Source organism: Mesoplodon bidens (genome assembly GCF_964165515.1).
Source record: "Mesoplodon bidens genome assembly, chromosome: 5".
Lineage (NCBI taxonomy): Eukaryota > Metazoa > Chordata > Mammalia > Artiodactyla > Ziphiidae > Mesoplodon > Mesoplodon bidens.
In genome coordinates, this window is record NC_138161.1 from 102816105 (window position 1) to 102838534 (window position 22430).

The window sequence follows — 22430 nt, forward strand, 5'->3', positions numbered from 1 at the left end:
GAGAATTGGAAAAAAAATTGGGCATAGGGCCAGTTGGGAAGGAACTCAACAGATCTAGGCAGGAGGAGGAGGGTAAGTTACCAAGTTTTGTTGAAGGAGGCACTCAAGACAGACAGTAAGGGACAGGCTTCTATGTTGCTTCGGAGAAAGAAAAAGAAAAAGATTTTAGAGGGATATGCTATGGTAAATGGGAAATGGATGGGTGAAAAGAAAGTTTAGGACATGTTGCTTTGTGTTATACAATGTAATTCCTCATCTGGCACCTCTGTGAGAAATGTCAATAAAAATATAAATTATTTTCCATTGCCTTTTTGGATTGTGCTTCTTTCGGTTGTAGCGCTGTTTAATGAATGACCATTAAGGTGGTCCAAAGTTATCTCCCCTTCACAGTCAGACAAATGGGCAGTGGAAGAATTGAAAGATTCCTTCTTAGTCTGAATGAGTCACTCCTGATGCCTGACTATAGGACAATCACCTCCCTCCAGGGTGTGACCTGAATGAGGGGAACCCAGGCAGGCATGGAAAGAGGGCATCCATGTCACCTGTTTGCTGGAAAACGTTGAGCCTTCATGGATCTTCTTTCAAATTTGAGCAAATAGGCAAACAAATGAACAAACCCCAAATCAAGCCAAATAAAAATAAAAACACAATCCAAATGGAATCTATAAATACAATTAAGCCACAAAAAAGCATAGTAATACTCTACAGCTGCAAAGGAAGTACAAATTTAAGAGAAGTTACTATAGGAAGCAAAAGCATGCTTTAGAACAATCTGCTTTCCTTCTTTTTCCTCCAACTGTTTCTTTCCTCCTGTGGTTCCCTTGTTTCTCCCAGTCTTTCACTGTTCCATACTCTTTCTCTTCTCTTTACCCCCCTCCACATGCCCTCTCTCCCTTTCTTCTTCCCTCTGCATCTCATTTTCCCTATTTTCTGGTTATCCTTTTGAGTTTCCATAGCCCTTGCTAAGGACGACATGGTGGGCATCTTTAAATCTTCCCCTCATTCTCCATCCTGTGTCATGGGAGGCGTGTTGGGATCTGAACTTCCAGGTCCTCTCAGTCCCTGAGCCACCTGGGATGGGGGAAATCTCTCTTCCTGTGGCTCCCTCCTTTGCAGAGCTTAAGTTCATGTCTTACATCAGATTCCCTTAACTCTATGTTCACTTGTTGAGGCTTGTTAAGGAAGCCAAGGTGCATCAGGTGTGTGGCAGTGGTGATGCCCTATGTAGAGTCCAAGCGTGCCTTGGATTGAGTTTCCTGGAAACAAGCTCAGAGACAGAGAGTTGCGTGCAGAGTTTATTGGGAAGTGCTCTCGGGAGTTACACCTGTAGGGAGGTGAGGAAGGCAGAATTGGATAGACAAGAAAGGAACATGTGATATGGTTGCAACTGAGCCTCAGTCTACCCTATGGTGGGCTCTGGAAGTGAGATAGCCCTTTGGAGTTGTCTCAAATCAGGCCGGGGGGAGGGACAGGTCTTTGGATCCATGAATCAGCTAGTCATTGGCCTTTGGGAGCCTACTGTGAAGGGCAATTCCCAGTGAGCCATCAGCATTTCCAGTATTCCTAGTTGAGGGATGGGAGCATCGGAAGAGAGTTGGGAATTTGGGTGGAGAGCTGGTGTGATATCCTGGGGACAGATATAATATGGCTGTTTTATCTTCACCCATCCAATACACTCTTTCTTCTGCAGCCACAGTGATGAATGAGACAGAGGGTAATCAGACGTGGGTTTGGTCTTCATTCAAGGTACAAAGAGATAATGACCAAAATAACAAAGGAGTAAGAAAAAGACCAAGAAAAGGAGATATCATCTTTGGGGGATGATGTGGGAAGGTTCCCTGGGGGAGGCAGCATTGAACTGGGCCTGAGAAATAGGCCAGATTTTGATAGGTAGAGATGAGGGGTAGGTAGCAAGAATGTAGGCAGGGAGTTATCTGGAAGCACTTTAAGTCTTTGCAGGTCTTCAAGCCCCAGATGATTGTGAATAAAGAAGATCTAATTTCTCAAAGTAAGTGTCCTTTAAAGACATTTACTTTGGATAAAGCATAGAGTGGACAGAATGGAATGGAAGAGAAGCCCAAGGGACCTTGACCTGGAGATGTTTTCATATATTAACACCTCGAAGATTTCAGGAAGCTACAGGTGTGGAGGTGTTCCCCAAAGACTTTTAGCATCTTGTATTTAATAGAAGTTTATTTACAGAGCCATTTTCTGAGGCTTGAGTCTTGAAGTGAGGGTTGGGAAAGCTCCAAGAATGATAACTGTTGCTGCCTTTAAATATCTGAAGGGTGCCATGAAGTGGCGGGGGAGTGGGTATCAATGTGGGTTCAGAAGGCAAACCTAAGATCACTATATGGATGAAACAGGAAAACAGATGGTTCAGCTCATTGAAAGAAAGAGTTTAATGGAAGACAGTGCTTTTTCAAAATTAGGCAGGTTATGAAGTAGTGAGTTGACTATAGGATGAGGTATTCAAGAAGAAGATAGAAACAAGATTAGAGAGAAGATTCTTTGGAATTGGCAGTTGACCTAGATGAACTTTAAAGCCCATTCCAGCGCAGAGGTGATATAATAATGGCTAACATTTATTCAACATTTACTATGTACCAAATACTATTCCAAGCACTGTGAACATATTACCTCATTTATTCCTCACAAGTTTATAAAGTGGGCACTATTATTCTGTTCATTTTATAGATAGAAAATTGAGACTAGGGAGATCAAGTCATTTAGCCAATTGTCACATGGCTAGGAAGAGGTGATGCTGAGATTTGAATGCAGACAGCCTGACTCCAGAAACTGATCTTCATCTCCTGTGAGACTGGGATGTCAGAACCTGTGGCATCATTGCCCAGCCCATGTGATGCAGAGACAGTCAGTAGTCAGAGCCCAGAACAACAGTGATAGACTCTGATGTGTTAGCAAATATCCCCTCCACTTGGTGAGTTACTTAGCTCAGTAATCTATAAAATGTCTACAAATAATGTTACCCAAGGGACACATCACTGCTTCTTACCTCAGGCAGGAATGAGATAATCAAGCCCTTGACAGTCTCTAAGTGATGGGTTACTCAGCACGTGGAGAGTAAGTTTGCAAAGCGTTTCTTTGCTTCTCTTGTGAGGTTAGAGGGGGACCAAGAATGTGTGTCCTAGTTTTCCTATCAGAGTGGAGGTCCTTGAGGGCACGAAGTGTAGACATATTTCTTGGGGCCCAGCAGATCCCTTCTCGCCTCTTGCGAGTCAGCCTGGATTCCCAGACAAGAGCACTGAGCCCATGTGGTTCTGGCAGACACAGCCATGCCCTTAAGGGGCTTGCGAACTATTAGAATTGCTGTCACAGTCACAGCTCGCTCACACTCAAAACAACATGGCAAGTGTAACAGAGGCTCCAGAAAGGCTTTGCAGTGGCTTAGAAGACAGCGAGCATATTCTCACAGGGAACAGTGGGGAATCTTCCCAGTGCAGGCTTTTTAACTCATTCATTCAACACCAGCTTTCTTAGATGCTGTACTTTACATGTCAGTGAGTAAGTCAGAGGAGGAACTTGTTGTCAGAGAACTCCTCTTTTCTTGGGGAAGACAGATCATCCTGCCATTACCCAGCACAGTGGTTAAGAGGCTGTGATGGCGCTGCCATCAGACTTCAAACCTCCTCTTCACCACCTGCTGGCCAAGTGACTCGGGACAAGATGTTGAACCATTTCAAGGCTTATTTGAGTCATCCATGAAAGGCAGAAAGGCAGAAAAACAAGAGCTTACTTTATAGGGCTGATATGAGAGTAAAATGTAAACCCTTAGCAGGGTGCCTGCTTGGCATACAGTAAGTGCTCGGTAAATGCTAGCAATCCTTATAAATGTTGCAGTAGGGAAAATGTGGGCTGAGACGGAGAACATAGGAACTCCCACCCCTGCCACAGTATAGGGGAGCAAGCATACCAGGCTGGGTAAGATGGTGCTCTATGAGAACAAGGCATTTCAGACAGAAGAAACAGCAAGAACAAAAGAGGAGGGGGGATTTCAGGTCCCGTTCTGGGAAGAGAGGCATCGGCCAGGTGGGTTGAGCAGGGATAATGTGGTGGGAGATGTGTCTGGTGAGTTAGATAGAGAGCAGGTCATGGGTGAACTTGAATGTCATGCTGAGTAATTACCCCGGGATGTGGCCCTCAAGTGTGAGGTGGGGGATGATTTCCATACTTGTACATCCTTCTTTTGTAGACTCTGCTGAATTTGCTTGGAATCAGAAAAAAACCTGGAAGATATACCAGTTCAGGTAAAGATATAACCTTGAGCTGTCTGGATGATGGGGTGCTTATTTCATAACTTTGGTTATTTAAAAATTTGAGCGGTTTTCTAAATAACCATCAGTCCTTATTTCCTCAGAAAATATTTCATAAAGAAAAATTTTGGCACAGCCATACCTATTCATTGGGAAAATAGAAAGTAGCTCCTTATATACGTTTCTGAGTATCTGGTGGGGGCGGGGGTGGTATGAAGAGGGAAATCCTGCCTTTGCCAAAGCTATAGGTGCTTCATAATTGTGGGCCCATAAACTGTTAGCACAAAGAAGAAACTTACAGACATGTGGTATAGTTCTACCAGTTTTAAGGTCACAGAAATGTAGGACCAGGAGACCAGCTTCTCTGGGTCACACAGCAAGTCAGTGACAGAATACAGACCCCTTATTTTTCCTTGCTCTCATTCATTCCACAGTTCTTGCTAATTCTCCCTCTCTCTTGTAGTTTCTGAGAGTTTATATATGTAGACATGTACTGAGTATCATATTTACACCTAAGACAGGCCTTACATAAGTGCAGGGGTAGGTGGCACCACATAGTCAGACCAGATGCCAGTTGCTTCCAGAAGCATGGGTCACAGATGTTTAAAGCACAATTCAGTCAAACAATGGCAAAGAGTCCAAAGAAAATATATAGTAAAGGTGTTACTTAAATTGAAAAGGCTATGGATGCCAAAGTCTTAAGACTAGTCAGGCACAAGTGGCCTGGGCGATGCCCAAGTCACTATGACCCATGAGCTTACTCTGGTGTAGACCTGGCTAGTTCTGGGCTGAGTTGTTCATCTGTTTGAGTCTTCTGGACCTGTTCCCTATGGGTACTCAGAAAAGGGGTTTCAGGCTCTTTGGTCTTCTGTCTGGTGTGAAAGCCATCTTCCTTCTGGTGGGGCTTGTCAGGGCTCCTAGAGCAGGTCTTGGCTCCTGGAAGCTCACAAAGGAGAAATGCAGCTTCTGGAGCTGGTGCCCCAGACAGCTGGCAGGAAGGCTGGCCTCACACCTGCCTGTGGGCCAGTCTCCCAGTCCCGGTCCATTGCCTCAGGCTTCCCTTTCCTACTTCTCTTCCTATCTGTGTCTGGTACTAAACATCCTGCCACCCAACCCCAAGAAAATTATAGCTTGTTCCCATCTCAGGCAAAGGGCTCTCACTCCCTGGAACTTTTCTCTCTCTCATTCATACGGGAGTCACACTCTTTTCAAGGAGTCAGTCTGGGCCTAGATTTTGGTCCCAGGGAAGAAAATAACTCCTCTGGGACACTGAAGAGAGAATCTGGAGTCTGAAGTTTCTCAGCTCCCAAGTGGCTGAGGTGAGGACCCCTTTACTCTTCTGCTGCTGAATCAGATCTACAAAGGAATTAACTTAGACCCTTGAAAGATTAATGCTGGCTTCTAAGAGAAAGTGAGAGCAGTTTTTGGTAAGACAGTGGACTTAACCAATGTGACTGGCTGTGAAGGATGCACCTGGGTTTTTCACTGTTCCTTTGTCCTGTTTGCAGGCTGCACATAACTCTCCAATTCCATTCACCTAAATCAAATACTGCAACCAAAAGTTACATATAAACTTCCAAATTAACCTCCAAACCAAAGCCAATCAAAAACTGAGGACCTAGAAAGATGAATATGGGAGAGTAAATCCTTCCTATTTTTTCCACTGAGGTCGATAGTCTTCTCTCAATAATTAAGTCATTGTTAAGTGGCTGGGATTATAACCTGATATCCAGCAATGCACTCATAGATCACTCACTCAACAGACATTGAACATCTACTACATGTTGAGCAGTATTCTAGATGTTGGGGATCCCTGTGGTCTTTTATTTTGATCAACACTATAAAATTCATCTGAACACTGGTCTGAGAGAGTAAAGAATAATTTGTCTTTGTGGCCCACAGCCATGTTACATTACCTACATGCTAGAGCATCTAGCATATAAGAGTTACTCAATGGATGGATGTTGAATGAAGGGAACTTTAACTTTTATGGTTCACCAAGACTGTTCAACTCCTTTAACAGAAAAGTCTTTTGGCCTGAGAAGCTAGGCCTCTGGATAACAGAACTGCTAATTACCTGCATGTTATGTATACACCATGTATTTCAAACATAGACATTAGTTGGTGAGTGCATCTGAGGCTACAAGAGGAACATGTTTTGACTATTTTTGTACATATTAGGTTGTCATTATAGTGATAGGAAGATGTATGGAAAGATTCAGACCACAAAGGCTTAAACTAGATGTCTGCAGTTACAAGTTACAAGAAGCATGGGTTCATGGTTTCAAAGCAAAAAATTAGAAGAGGACGATGAGCAAAAGAAAAAATGCTTATTTACTTTCTATTATGGAAAGGTTCGACGTAAGAAAGTAGAAAGAATGGTATAATAAATGCACATGTACCCACAGAGTCAAAAATGATCAACTCGTGGTTAATCATGTTTCATCTATACCACCACCCATAATATTTTGAAGGAAATCTCAAATATTATGTTAAAGAAAATGTTTTAGAATGGCAGAAGCCTGCTGGTTGTTGAAGCTGGGTGATGGGAACGTGGAGTTCCATTTTTTGTTGTTGCTGTTCACTTATATATGTGCTTGAAAGTTTCTGTGATACACCGATGAAAAAATAGGAACTGTTTTGCTTTTGCCATTACAGAAAATTATATCAGAGAAGAGAATAAATAATACTCTTTCCCCTAAAGTTGTGTTTCAGCTCCAATATAAGGTATTCTTAACCAAAGCTTTCAAGTTTAATGAATAAAAAATAGCAGTGGTGCTCTGATAATATAGAGTTTTACAAATTATTTAAATAGAGTCTTCCAGCAGAAAAACTATAACACATTTTCCCCCTCTCTAAAAGTAGTTAATTTATCGACTGCTTACCGTGGGCTAGGACTTTGTTAAGCGCTCCACATTGCAAGGGATAGCGAATTGAGGTTTCGGGGAGTGAGAGGTTGGCATACAGCCAAGAAGAGCTTTCCAACAGCCAGAGCTTAGCTAGATCTGCTGCCTCTGGAGACAGTGTGCTCCAAGGCACTGGGGGTGTTCATGTCAGGGTGGGTGACTGCGTGACAGTCAATGGGCTTCTGTGATTACTTGGACTTCAGTAGTAACCCTAATCCTGGATCACTGGGTCTGTCTGAAGACAGACGGTGAATGGTCTCCTCACTGTGGGCGAAGAGTTGCCTTCACACTAAATTAAAAACTGATCATCTTATGTCTGTGTAAAGCCTCACATGTGATAAATCAGAGTAACTGGTACATCTGATCAGGGTTGGACTAGATAAACTCACAGACCTCTTCCACTCCTTGACTCTGTTCTATACACACTTCTGTCTTTTCAGGTCATGTGGTAGAGGCTGAGCCAAAGTAATTGAATGTAATTGTGATCCAGGATTATTCTGTGGCTGCTGTGAAATACACATTTGCTGTCCAGAGCAGTTTCCCATCGCTTCCAAAAGAGAGAACCATATTTTCTCTTTTCATGGCTTTTCTTGGAAAGGTCATGTTTGGAGGGAGTATAGTATGTGGTATGATGGAATTTTCTTTCTCCTCCATTCCTTCTTCCTTTACCTTGCTGAGTAGAGGATCTTTGATATAAGAGAATGAAGGGACAGAAACCTTGCTAGTGAATCAAAGTTATGCAATGGTAAGTAGTCACTATTAGTAGGAGGAACATTTATTTGCTTGTAGATGCTTCACGCTAAAGGCTGAATCAGGGCCCTGAAGAGAAAGCAGAAGAGGAGAAGACAGAAGGGAGATCAGATTCTATGGCCATACCACACTGAAAGTGCCTGATCTCATCGGAAGGGAGATCAGAGAGAGAAGGGAAAGTTCTAGACATGCATCTTAGATGGATTTTCAGTTGACTGATGGGTAACTTCATGGAAAAGTAAAAGAAAGTTGTATCCTGTCCTCTGATAGTGCCCTGGAGGATAGTGGCACATAGGACTCACAAAATTGAGCAATAGCTTAGAAGAGAAGCTCAGTGGTGGTAGTGAGGGCAGGAGGGGAAGGAGAGGAAAGGATTCCTATACATCGTGATAGGGCAGGCAGGGGTGGGTGGTAGTAGTGGGCTGAGTATTTGCGATGGTTTCCTTTACTGGGTTTCAAGGTGAGCAGCCCTACTGTCCCTTTCCGGTTATGTTTAGGGGTTGGGCTTGCTGGATTTAGTTTACTATTTGCTTTGCTTCTCTGATCTTTAGCTTCCTTTTTTGCAAAATAATGTCAACTTCTACTTGCATCATAGAATTTGACATAGCTTTTTCAAGACACTAAGCTTTGGAGGATAAGAACAAACGATTGGGCACTTCGGTGGATAGTCTGCAAAGGTGGCCACTACCAATTCCTGTCCTCCCTGTAGGTATATGCCACTTCCCCATCAAGAGGTGGAGTTTATTATAAGCTTTTGCACAGAAAAGAAAACCATAAACAAAACGAAAAGACAACCACAGAATGGGAGAAAATACTTGCAAACAGTATGACCAACAAAGGCTTAATTTTCAAAATATACATATAGCTCATACAGCTCAGTATCAAAAAAACAAGCAACCCAATCAAAAAATGGGCAGAAGACCTAAATAGACATTTCTCCAAAGAAGATATACAGATGGCCAACAGGCACATGAAAAGATGCTCAACATCGTTAATTATTAGAGGAATGAAAATCAAAACTACAATGAGTTATTACCTCACACTGGTCAGAATGGCCATCATCAAAAAGTCTACAAATAATAAATGCTGGAGAGGTTATGGAGAAAAGGGAACCCTCCTACATTGTTGGTGGGAATGTAAATTGGTGCAGCCACTATGGAGAACAGTATGGAGGTTCCTTAGAAAACTAAGAATAGAGTTGCCATATGATCCAGCAATCCCACTTCTGGGCATATATCTGGAAAAAATGAAAACTCTAATTTGAAAAGATACATGCACCCCAATGTTCATAGCAGCACTATTTAGAATAGCCAAGAAATGGAAGCAACCTAAGTATCCATCGACAGAGGAATGGATAAAGAAGATGTGGTATACATATATATATATATATATACACACACACAATGGAGTATTACTCAGCCATAAAAGAGAATGAAATAATGCCAGCATTATTGGCATTATTTGAAGCAACATGGATGGACCTAGAGATTATCATACTAAGTGAAGTAAATCAGAGAAAGACAAATATCATATGATATCACTTATATGTGGAATCTAAAAACATGATACAAATGACATTATTTACAAAACAGAAACAGACTCACAGAATAGAAAACAAATTTATGGTTACCAAAGGGAAGAGCAGGGGTAGGGGAGGGATAATTTAGGAGCTTGGGATTGACAGATACACACTACTATATATAAAACAGATAAACAACAAAAACCTACTGTATAGCACAGGGAACTATATTTAATATCTTGTAAAAACCTACAATGGAAAATAATCTGAAAAAGAATGTGCATATATATATATAATATATATATGTATATATATATGTGTATATATATATATATATACACACATATATATTAGATATATATATATAACTGAATCACTTTGCTGTACACCTAAAATAACACAACATTGTAAATCAACTATACTTCAATTTAAAAAAATAGGTGGAGTTTCTTTTCCAGCTCCTTAACTCTGGCCCTGTGATTGCTTTGACCAATAGAACATGATGGGAGTGATGTTCCAGGATTTCTGACCCAGCCCTAAGTGGACTGACGGCTTCCATTTCCTTCCTCTTGGAATGCTCCTTCTTGGAAACCATACACCATGCAGTGAGGCAGCCTAAGCAGCCGAGGAATACCATAATAGTGAATAAGGCGTTTTGAAAGTCCACAAATGACAGAGCATTGTGAAGAAGGAAGGGAAACCTAGATCCATAATAATTTTCTATTCCAGTGACAACAAAGTTCTGCCCACTTCCATTTCCTTGATGGAAATGGTCTGATAAAATCAAACTGCTACCAGGCTGTTGGCGGGTTCCCCATGGAGTCATGTCCCATTCAAGGGGTCACTGTTGATCTCTGCTATTGTCATTTGGACACTCAGCAGTGAACTTAGAGAATAACTTATTTGCCACTGTGATATTCTGTATAGCATTGCTTCTGACCAGGCACTGATTTTAAAGCAAATGAAATCTGGCAATGGGTTCATACTCATGGAGTTCATTTGTTTTACTGTATCTCCCATCACTCTGAAGCAGCTGGCCCCAGTGAACAGTGGGGAGGCCTTTGGAAGGCTCAGTTATGGAGCCATCTAGGTGACAGCACCTTGCAGGGCCGGGGTATTATTCTCCAGGATGTGGTGTATACTCTGAATTAGCAACCAAGGTTTGATGCTCAGCTCCAAGAATTCAGAGGTGGAAAAGCTCCCTCAAAATTCCCTCTGATGGTAGTGATTTTACTTTTTTGTTTGTTTTATTCTTTGCTTCCTATCCCTGACAACTTTGGACTCTGCTGGTTTAGAAGTCTTGGCTCCCAAGGGAGGAATGCTTCCACCAAGGAAGAAAACAATGGTTTCATTAAATTGGAAGTTGAGACTACTACCTGGGCTCTTTATACCAGTAAATCAACAGATCATGGAGGGGCTTACTGTTTGGGTTCAGCAAAGGTAGTTCTTTCTGGGAAGGAAAATTCTTTGTTGTGGAACTGTCAGGTACATTTAGATCCTAGGTCTCCAGGCACTGTGTGCCAGCAGATACTTCTAGGCATTGATCCAACTCCCAAACATACCCTTCCTTACCACATGCCCTTTAGGGATATGGAATTGTCCCTGGTTGAGAATCACTTGTCACTAGTGCATTGTTTCAACAGTGACAATGTTTATTTTTTTATAACATTTTGATAAGCAATAATAGAATAATAAACTTTATAAAATATTTCTTATTGACCCAAATAACAAATTAGAGACATGGTTTTCTTTCTTTTCTCTCTTTTTTCCCCTACCACTCTATTTTCTATTTGGAGATTTAGTTTTAAACCATTTTATGGATTTAAATTGTGGTCACAAACTTTAAGAAACTAGCCAAGGTGAGGCCATTGGCTTTAAAGATGTCTAGATTTGAGACAAGCTGGGACCTGTGACCCTTTGCTGCAGTGCTTGCACCTGGACAAATGTCTCCTCAAGCAACAAAATATGAAGAAACTATAAGGGACTAAAAATAACTGCGCACATGCACAGTTGGGGCAAATTATGAACAACAAGATACAAAAAGACTAAAAACCCAACTGCCACTTCTGAGGAGTCCAGAGCAAAAGCAGGGCACTGCGCATGCCCCCTGCACTCAACACCACCAAAGGGGTGGGCAGATCACCTAAGCCCCCCCCTCTGGCCCGACCACTGGACCCACCCCTACCCTTGCCCCATATAAGGGACTAGCTCGCTGCCCCCCTCAGGGAGTGAGCAAGGGAACCCGTTACTTGTTTTCACTCCCTCCTGCTGCAACACAAGTCCCAGTAAAGCCCTGCCTGAATTTCTCATTTGGCCTCTTATCAATTTCTATTGATTAAAGAATCTAAGAATCCTGTCAATAACAGATTGGCAATCTCTAAATTGTGGATATCATGACATCAGAGTTCATTTGATAGAGAGCAAGTTGCAATACCACAGGGTTATTTGCCTTGATAGAAATATGATTTTATTAGAGAAAACATTCTGCTATACAGAAAGATGTATTACATTGTTCTCTGCATAGTAAGCTCAGGTTCTAAATTAAACTTAATTTGTGCCAATGGGAATTGCATCAGCTGGTTATGCACACACATGTGTGCACACGTGCGTGCACACCCACACACACTCACCTCTGGTGATTCTTACCTTCTGTGTTCTTGTTTTTCATCATAATGTTTATTGTAGCAACGACTGCAAAATATTTTTAGAGAATTTGTTCCTGGTGTTGGGTAATACACTTTGGCTCCAGGGCAAGTTCTAAAAGCTTCTATCAGCTTTACATACTTTCTGGAAATGCCCTCAGTTTCCATTCTCTCCTTGGCCTGTGGATGCAATGTGAGACAGCTCCCATCACACCTCTGAGACTGGTTAAGTCAGTTTACTTCTCTGAGTATAGATTGCCTTAATTCAGAAGCAAGAATACTGACTTGAAGGATAAAAAGTTTAATGAACTTTAAAATCCCTTCTAGTGTTAATGTTCAGTGGCTCTGATTTATTTTCTGTCCTTACTGTGTCCAGTACAAAGCTAGTGGAGTGACACCTCCACGGAGATCTTCAACTATGTAGCAGCCCCCAAGGAGACAGACCCTGACTCCAGGCACTACCTGCAATGCCTCATTAGAAGCATCCCTCTTCCATCCAGTGGCCTCCATCCGACCTCCTGCCCTCCAAGGATTCAGGTTTCTAAGTATAAAGCTCTTTGAATTCATACATGGCTACAGCCAGAGGGGACCTCAGCCTTGCCAGCTAGTCTAATTCTTCATCGAACACATGAACAAACACATGAACAAACTGAGGCCAAGAGAAGTGACTTGTCCATGGTCACAAAGCCAGCCAGTAGCAGGGCTGGGATATATATTGACATATCCTGCCTTCCAGTTCAGTGTTCTCTCCGCTGAACCTGGGTGCCTGTCATCAAATGATTACAGCTTCACAGGAATGGTGCTCCTAGAGATGGCTTTCTGCACTGTATTTCCTTTGGTAAGATTTCAAGCTGAATTTCTCTTTCAGCTCTAAAATCTTTACACTGGGTATCAGGGGTCTGTGGACACTTGCTCCATGAAGCTCAGCAGAAAAGGAGGCATCCGCAGTGATAACAGGGAACCTGGTGGGTTAAATACACTCACTTCTCTATCCAGGGGCTATGGCCTCAGGGTGGCCTACTGAACTATTTGCTGAAAGGATATGAATTTCAATTCTCTGAGTCTGGAATGACCATATCCAGTGATGAGAAGGTAGAAAGACACATTTATTTAGCAAATGTTTTGTTTTGACGTTCTATGCTGAGCAGTGTAGTGATTAAGCTGGGGCTTTGGAAACAATCACTTAGGTTCAAATCCCAGTTCCATTAATTATTAGCTGTTGAATCTTGGGCAAGTTATCTAATCTCTCTGCTTTAGCTTACGTATTTGCAAAATGGAGCTGCTGCTGCTATTACCTATGTATAGAGATTATTATTAAGATGAAATCAATTAACATGTATAAAGCACTTAGAAAAATGCCTGATACATAGTAAGTGCTATATAGTGATTGCTTTACTGTGCAAATTAAAAGCATATTCACATAAAACATCAACATACATTTTAAAATGATACATATTAAATATATTAGAATAGCTACCTATGAGGATATAAGAGCATTCCAAAAAAAAACAAAGAACCCATGCAAGTAATTCCAGAGCTCCTGCTTTTAATCACTAGAGGCACTGCCTCTTTTTTATCCCATTGCCAATCTGAATAAACTGAGGCTAAAATAAAGGATGCTAAGGCATCAAGCATTCATGCAGAGGCAGGAGGAGAACTTGGAAGATAGTCTCCAGAATCAGATGGGAGATTTAGGCCCTTCTTTTTCATCCCTAAACTTCAGAATCTGTAGGCTGTCTACAAATTAATACTGTTTGAAGAGCCTGCTCGGATTCTGCTAGCCACACCAAGCTTCTGCAGAGAGCAGAGTCAAGAGTGTGTTTTCCAACTGCAGAAAGCATCATCTCTGATGCCTGAAATGCAGGTCCATGAGCTTCAGCAATAAGTTTTACTCAAATAGGAAGCAAGAGTGTAACTGTGAGAGATTGAAAAAAATTAATGCTCCCAAATAGAAGGTTGCCTAAGTAAATTATGCCCGACCATATAACAGCATATAGGCAGCCTCCAAGCTGGAATAATATTAATGACCTAGACCTAGAAAATGATCTAGAAAAATATTTGTGATATATTGTTATTTAAAAAAAAGATCACAGTGTACTATGTAGAATATGTGTGTATATATACACATACATGCACACACACACATATATATACACACATACATGTACAGAAAATAGCTGGCAGGGTGTGTACATCATAATATTAACAGTGACTATCTTGAGCATGGGTATTAGGAAGAGTCTTACTTTTGCCTTATTTTATCTATATTTTCCAAGTTTTCTATAATAAACCTGTATGACTTTTATAAAGGAAAAATAATTTATTAAAAAATAGCCAAAGAGGCACCAATAGTAAAGGTTGTTTCTCCTACGGATATTATGTTCCTCTTTTATAATCAAGTTGAAAATTATCTTTTCTATTCCTTCCAGGCTGATGCAATAGCTCCCACCTTTGTGCACAGGTGGCTGCTCTTATACATGGCTGTCACAGCATGGATCCTATTGCATTCTGGTTACACACCCAGTTACAACCATCTGGCATATATAGAGCCTGGCACATGGGTATGTTTGACACAAATGAATTAATGAATTGGTAGGGGCTCAATAGCTTGGATTTGCCTACAAGCTCTGCCATTTATAAGCTAGGTGAGTCCCAGTCTCCTGATCTGTACAGTGGCAATAACAATTGTGGGTCAAGAGACCTCCAGTAGTTTTCGTATATGGCAAAGTGCTGGTCACAAGATGGGTGAGGGTGCAGGAAGAGGGTTTATTATTATTGCTGCATCTATTAACAGGTGTACATCTTCCCACCCCTTATTTCCCTTTGGCTCCCTAAGGCATCATGGTTACCATAGCAGCCAGAGGCTGATGAGACCTCCAGGGGCAGCAAGGTAAAGCTGAGCCAGTTCCCAGGTCCTCATGCATGCCCTTGGCAGGCCAGAGTGAGACGGTCTGAAGCTCAGCCTCCTTTCAGGCCCCCCACCCTGTCTAGGGTCACTTAGATCCCAAACCCTGCCTCTGCAGCCTCAGTTTGGGGGCCCTGAAACACCCCTTCAGAGACTCCCTCCTTCCCAACCTCTGTCTCTTGGCTCCCTGCCTGGTTGCCGTGGAAACAGGCTCCACTGTGGACAAAGGAGGGAGCTGGGTCCTGCTTTCTCCCGGTCCTACTGATGAGGATTTTTTTTTTTTTTTTTTTTTTTCCATTTTTTTTTAAGTTTATTTATTTATTTTTTTAATTAGTTTCTGCTTTATAACAAAGTGAATCAGTCATACATATACATCTGTTCCCACATCCCTTCCCTCATGCATCTCCCTCCCTCCCACCCTCCCCATCCCACCCCTCCAGGCGGTCACAAAGCACCGAGCTGATCTCCCTGTGCTCTGCGGCTGCTTCCCACTATCTATCTACCTGACGTTTGGTAGTGTATACACGTCCATGCCTCTCTTTCGCCTTGTCACAGCCCACCCTTCCCCCTCCCCATATCCTCAAGTCCATTCTCAAGTAGGTCTGCGTCTTCATTCCCGTTTTGCCCCTAGGTTCTTCATGACATTTTTTTTTTAAATTCCGTATATATGTGTTAGCATACGGTATTTGTCTTTCTCTTTCTGACTAACTTCACTCTGTATGACAGACTCTAGGTCTATCCACCTCATTACAAATAGCTCAGTTTCGTTTCTTTTTATGGCTGAGTAATATTCCATTGTATATATGTGCCACATCTTCTTTATCCATTCATCCGATGATGGACACTTAGGTTGTTTCCAGCTCCGGGCTATTGTGAATAGAGCTGCAATGAACATTTTGGTACATGTCTCTTTTTGAATTATGGTTTTCTCAGGGTATATGCCCAGTAGTGGGATTGCTGGGTCATATGGTAGTTCTATTTGTAGTTTTTTAAGGAACCTCCATACCGTTCTCCATAGTGGCTGTACCAATTCACATTCCCACCAGCAGTGCAAGAGTGTTCCCTTTTCTCCACACCCTCTCCAGCATTTATTGTTTCTAGATTTCTCTTTTTTTTTTTTTAATTAGTTTCTGCTTTATAACAAAGTGAATCAGTCATACATATACATCTGTTCCCACATCCCTTCCCTCATGCATCTCCCTCCCTCCCACCCTTCCCATCCCACCCCTCCAGGCGGTCACAAAGCACCGAGCTGATCTCCCTGTGCTCTGCGGCTGCTTCCCACTATCTATCTACCTTACGTTTGGTAGTGTATATATGTCCATGCCTCTCTTTCGCTTTGTCACAGCTTACCTGATGAGGATTTTTAGACCGTGGAGACTGCGCTGCCCTGCCTTGCACCTGCCCTCACTTCCCGTGTTCTCACTCAAGTGGAGTTCGCCCTCCCTCGCCACTGACGAGACCATGTGTAAAAGTGTGACCACAGGTGAATGGAAGAAAATCTTCTACGAGAAGATGGAGGAGGCAAAGCCGGCTGACAGCTGGGACCTCATCATCGATCCCAACCTCAAGCACAATGTGCTAGCCCCAGGCTGGAAGCAGTACCTGGAGTTGCATGCCTCAGGCAGGTGAGTAGCCCAGGAAGTAGGGGCCCTACAGGCAGCCCCTGGGACACCTTCCAAGAAAAGACAGAAACATGGGGAACCCAGGTGCTAGGGGTCAGTCTTGCTGTTGGCCCAGTGCAGACTGGGAGGCAGAGAAAGAGTAGCTACTGGGAGTTGGGACACCTAAGTTTGATTCCAGCTCTTCCGCTGAGCACCTGGTAACTTTCCCTCTCTGAGTCATAGTCTCCCCTTCTGGAAAAAGAGGTGGAATATATTTATTCGTTCCAAATGCTGGTATTTTACATACTTTTATATTTTAATAACCTCTTAACACAATTGAAAGCCAAGAGAAGGGGGGGCTTGTGGGTCAAGAGACCTATGTTCTGGTCCTGGAACAGTTCAGTTTCCATCTATTTAATTCAGCTTAACCTAATATAAAATATTGAACACCTGAGGTGTGCTGGAAACTAGCTCTACTCTTTATGACCTTTGAGAAATTCAGTTTCCTTCTTGGACCTCACTTTCCCCACTTGTGGAAGGAGGGGTAGCATAGATCCTTGCCTCTTGGTTCATGGACCAGCATCAGTAGCATCACCTGGAACTTGTTAAAGATGCAGAAGCTTGGGCCCCACTCTAGACCTGCTGAATCGGAATCTGCATTTCAGCAAGGTCCCTAGGTGATTCATAGGCACAGTAATGTCTGAGATGACTTTCCAGCACTCTTGTCCATGGGTGGATTATGTAAAGACTTACCTAGGGGACGTAAGATTCGGAGGCTGAGTAGTGCAGCCTGGGGGTCAGAAGCAAGGCTTTCCTTCCTTCCCTAGTTCAATTTATGCAATTCAAGAAACATCTACTGGGTACCTGTTAGGTGTTGGATACTGGCTCTGCCTCTAACTCACTGTGTATACAGCTTTTTACTCTCTTTGCCTCAGAGTAAAACAAAGCGTTAATTAGGTGATTTCTAAGGTCCCTCCAGTTTTGATATTTTCCATTCCAAGTTTTGTAGTCTAGTTTGGGAGAGGGGAAACAGTCCTCAAAGAGTGTGAGTAAACGAGAAGAGATGAGAATGGAAATGTGGAGCCCCTTAACCAGCTGATGGCAGGGATGCAAAGGACTGGACACTCGCTGTCAGGGCCCAGCAGCTTCTCAAAGACCTGGAAGGCTTGTGGGGCTGAGGGGGGAGGGCTTCTGCATCCTCCCGACCTGGCTGATGACCTGAGAACCCCAGCTGGCCCCAGTTAGCTCACTCTGGGCGTGAACTGCCTCCACTTCCAGGCCTTCAGATACATTAACCCTGGCACCGGCCCAGAGGCTGAGAATTGATAATGGTGTCATTTTCTCTGGATTGGGGTCTAGCCAGTTCATAGTCAGTGCTGACAGGTAAGAGTGTATGGATAGGGCATCCCTGGTGGCGCAGTCGTTAAAGAGTCTGCCTGCCAATGCAGGGGACACAGGTTCGTGCCCCAGTCTGGGAGGATCCCACATGCCACGGAGCGGCTGGCCCGTGAGCCATGGCCGCTGAGCCTGCGCGTCCAGAACCTGTGCTCCGCAACGGGAGAGGCCACAGCAGGGAGAGGCCCGCGTACCGCAAAAAAAAAAAAAAAAAAAGAGTGTGTGGATGGAGCTTGCGTTTTCTCTGTGGCGTGGGCCATCCCTGCTATCAGACTCAAAGGATATTTGAGCAGGAAGGACTCTTAGTGCAACGTGCACATTTTACAGATGAGGAAAGGTGCCCAGAGCCAAAGGCCCAAAGGCAAGGCCTGAGGGCGTTGAAATGGAGGGCACTGAGGCTTCTGCAGAGCACAGAGGGGGGCCCAGTGATGGCAGAGCGCTGCTGAATGCCAGCTGCCTCCTGAGGCGCCTACTCTGCTCCTAGCAGAGCACACAAGGGGGCGGGCTGGGAAGCCACCTGGGGAAAGCTCATGAAACGCAGGGGGCCGTAAACACAACACCTCTACCTCCAGGCTCTGCCTACTGCCCCTTACCTCCTTCCTGGATCTGTTTCCACCGCCTCCACTCCGTCCTCTCCTCCTGCCTCTCCTCGTCTCCGCAGGTTCCACTGCTCCTGGTGCTGGCACACCTGGCAGTCGCCCCACGTGGTCATCCTCTTCCACATGTACCTGGACCGCGCCCAGCGGGCGGGCTCGGTGCGCATGCGCGTCTTCAAGCAGCTGTGCTACGAGTGCGGCACGGCGCGGCTGGACGAGTCGAGCATGCTGGAGGAGAACATCGAGAGCCTGGTGGACAACCTCATCAGCAGCCTGCGCGAGCAGTGCTACGGGGAGCGCGGCGGCCAGTACCGCATCCATGTGGCCAGCCGCCAAGACAACCGGCGGCACCGCGGAGAGTTCTGCGAGGCCTGCCAGGAGGGCATCGTGCACTGGAAGCCCAGCGAGAAGCTGCTGGAGGAGGAGGCGACAACCTACACCTTCTCCCGGGCTCCCAGCCCCACCAAGCCGCAGGCCGAGGCGGATTCTGGCTGCAATTTCTGCTCCATCCCCTGGTGCTTGTTTTGGGCCACGGTCCTGCTGCTGATCATCTACCTGCAGTTCTCCTTCCACAGCTCCGTCTAAGATTCCCTTGTTGGGCCCAGGTGGATGCTAGGGGCCCAAGGCCTGAGAGGCCAGCCAACTGGTGGGAGGGGGTGAAGAGAGACCTGAGTTGGGAGTGGGGATAAGTTCTAGTGCCAGTGCCACCACTGACTCAGTGGGGACCCAGGACAAATCACCCTGCTTTTCTATCTATAAAAGTAAGGGTTTGGGCTAGATCACTGGCTTTTCAAAGTGAGGCCCAGGACCCCAACGTTCTGCATATGTGCCTCGGGGCTTCTGGATTTGGAAGGGGTGAGTGAGTGCATTTCCCATCATGGTCAAACCACCCATCCCCAACTCCTACCTCCTCCTCTAGAGCAGCTCCATGTTAAATGGAGATTATTTAAGAGTTTTGTATGAAAAAGGTCCAACTGCATTTAAAAAGTTTGAAAATTACAGGGCTAGGTGTGATCTCAAGGGGCCTTTCCACAGCAATGAGCTCCTCCTTGCTTTCTCATTAACCCCAGCCCTACCCCTCATTATTGCCCGCATCCGGAGATGCAGCCTTACATTAGCCTCTGCCTGGTGTATGAGTCTCGTCCATAGCTCCGTCTCCATGCACAGAGCAGAGGTTCCTCCTGAAGGGAGAGAGGTGGAGGCACTAGGCTGCCCCTTTGTTCCTGGGTACGCAGGGTCCCTTGCTTCTGTTTTCCACACTCCCAGTTTCTGGCTTCCCTCCACTCAGGGTGGATTCTGGGGCCTGTCTGGTGCCCAGATGGTGCTTGGGGTGGAGTCCCATAGAGCTAGGCTTCCCACCCACTGCACATGAACCATCAGAGAATTTAGGAGAGGTTCAGAAGGTAGAATGTTAGAAGCAAAGCACAAAATCCCTAGGAAACAAATATAATGACTCTCCATTATAGTGAAGAGTCTTCAGAGTTCAGGGACCAAGTCGGACTGATTCTCAGTGGTTCTGATGGTCAGAATACAGGAAGAGGGGCCTGGCTTCTTGGGCTATTTGTTGAAACCCTCGTTGAGAGGCTTTCCCATATGGACTAGGCATGGGCCCGCTCACCAAAGATCAGCTGTCCACCTAGAACCACAGGGATGGGGGGCCATTAGTAAGAGAGGGAGCATGAAAGATGGGAAGTGTTTTGTCCTAGAGGAGTGCATAGATATGTGGGAGAATCCTAATCGCCTTCAAATGGGATGCCATATGGTGTAGAAAGGGAGGAGAGGAGACTTTCTGATGGTAGGGGTACAGAGTGTGATTTGGGGAGGGGAGGCAGAAAGCAGGAAGTGGGGCACCACCCTGTACTTTTGAGGGTCCTCGTCCACCTCACCTTTGTTAATAACTTGACTCCTTCTCCTTCCCCCACTGCCCCCCTTTCTAATGGGAAGTCACCACCCACCGTCTGTAGTGGTGGAGGGAGGAGGGCCACTTATATAAAGACAGGATACTTTAATAAAGATGGGATTTCTTCAATCAGGCTTAGTAGTCATTACTGTGTGCTTGGGATTCACCAGTGTCCCTGATCTGTAATGGGCTGTTGGACACCCCTCCCATCCTCTCTCTCCCCTTTCTGGGGTCCCTATATAAAGCTTGATCTAGCTCCAGCTTCAAGGTCTGGGCCAACCGTGTACATAGTCAGGAGGGATTCAGGCAGCCCTTGGTCAGCCATCCAGGGGACTCAGCATAAGGTTAGTCTTACTCTTGCCCTTGCTCTGATTCTAGTAACTGCCTGGTGACTTCCTTTGCTTCACATACACAAGTATTCATTCCTTTATCCAGGAGGCATATCCTGAGTGCCTTCTCTCTGGCAAGGCCTGATTTGGGTGCTGGGATCCAGCGAGCACTAAGGGGTAGGCCGTGTCTCTCAGAGATCTCTGCTTACTGCAGATATTCTCAGCCTTGGACTTCAGAAATCCTGGGAAGCCTTTAAAGAAATGTCAGTGCCTAGCCACCACCTCAGACCAGCAGATTCAGAATTTCTGGGTGTGGGGTCTGAGCATCTGAAATTAGAATAAGACCCCCAGGTGATCCACCTGAGCTGCCTGGTGTAATGCCTCCTAACTGAGGAATAGGCTTCCTTCCGCACCCAAGCTTATAATAATGAGCCCAGAGATCTTCCTTGATGACCTGCCTTGGATGCTCTAGGACTTGGGCACAGCTTCCCCACTCACTCCCTGGGGACTTGACCCTCCCTCAAACCTCCCTGCTCCTGCCTGACCACCTGCTGCATGGCTTTATCCTGCTCTGAGAATCTCCAATTTTGAGCTCTGCCACCCTTGCCAGATGCTTATCAAGCTTGGTTGTAATTACTTGTCTATAGCTATACTCCCTGCTAGAGTGTGATCACGGCTTGGAAGTGACTTACTCCAGTCCCCACTGCAGGTATTGGTAGAGCAAGGGTCCAACCCTCGACTGGGTTTACTCCAGAACTCTTTCCTAAAGCATTAAGCTTCTTCCTGCTCTGTAGGAAGATGTCTACAATCTACAAACACCCCCTCTATCTCCCTTATTGTCCTTTATACTTGCTAGGCTTATCCACAGCTTAGCCCTTGTCTTGGCAAAGACTTCTCTAGGGCAGTTCTTTCTTTGCACACGTGGCTACATGCCACATGATGACCTTGTTAGATGTACCCTAGGTTTTATAAATAAACTCCTCAGGGACATTCCAGGATCCCAAGCCTCTCCCACTGGTGCTTCTGTGCATTGGTTTTGATGTTCAAGTCAGGAGGAGACCTACAGGCACTTGAATTGGTGTTCCAGAGGCTGCAATCCTTAGCGTAGGGTCAGCAAGAAGTGCTGCCTTGATCACTTCCTTCAAACTCAGCAGGATGGAGGAACAGCCCAATGGGAGAACTCTTCTTGGGGCTCAGGAGTCCTGCAAACCCAGAAGATCACCAACTAAGGATGACTTGCTGTGAGACAGATTAGAGATGTCTTGATTGAGTGCCCTTATTTTATGGAGAAGAAACTGAAGTACTAGAGAAAGTACGAAAGTTGAGCTGCATTGCACAGCATGGGGTAAGGCAAGATCATGAAATCTGGGGTTAAGAAAGACTTGAGTCCTAGTTCTGCTACTTACTAGCTGTATGGTCTTAGGCAAATTAGTTAAGCTCCTTGAGCCCCAGTTTTCCTCCTCGTTGAAATGGGAATAATCGATCTGCCACGGAGGGCTATTGTAAGGAATAAATAATACACTATCTGCGACATTCCAGATACAAAGCCCATGTTCATTCTCTTCTTTCTGATGAGATTGAATGCTCATCTTCTTCTTTCTTCTCCTTTT

At 44.6% G+C, this 22430-nt stretch overlaps 1 protein-coding gene across 1 annotated transcript; it reads left to right on the forward strand.

Moving 5' to 3' along the window:
* Window positions 1-16352: 16352 nt before the first annotated feature.
* On the forward strand, window positions 16353-19176 carry RTP1 (receptor transporter protein 1; the record flags this gene model as incomplete). Its single annotated transcript, XM_081235403.1, has 2 exons — window positions 16353-16624; window positions 18657-19176. The coding sequence occupies 2 exons, from the start codon at window positions 16353-16355 to the stop codon at window positions 19174-19176; spliced, it is 792 nt and encodes a 263-aa protein (XP_081091529.1).
* Between the last annotated feature and the right edge of the window lie 3254 nt (window positions 19177-22430).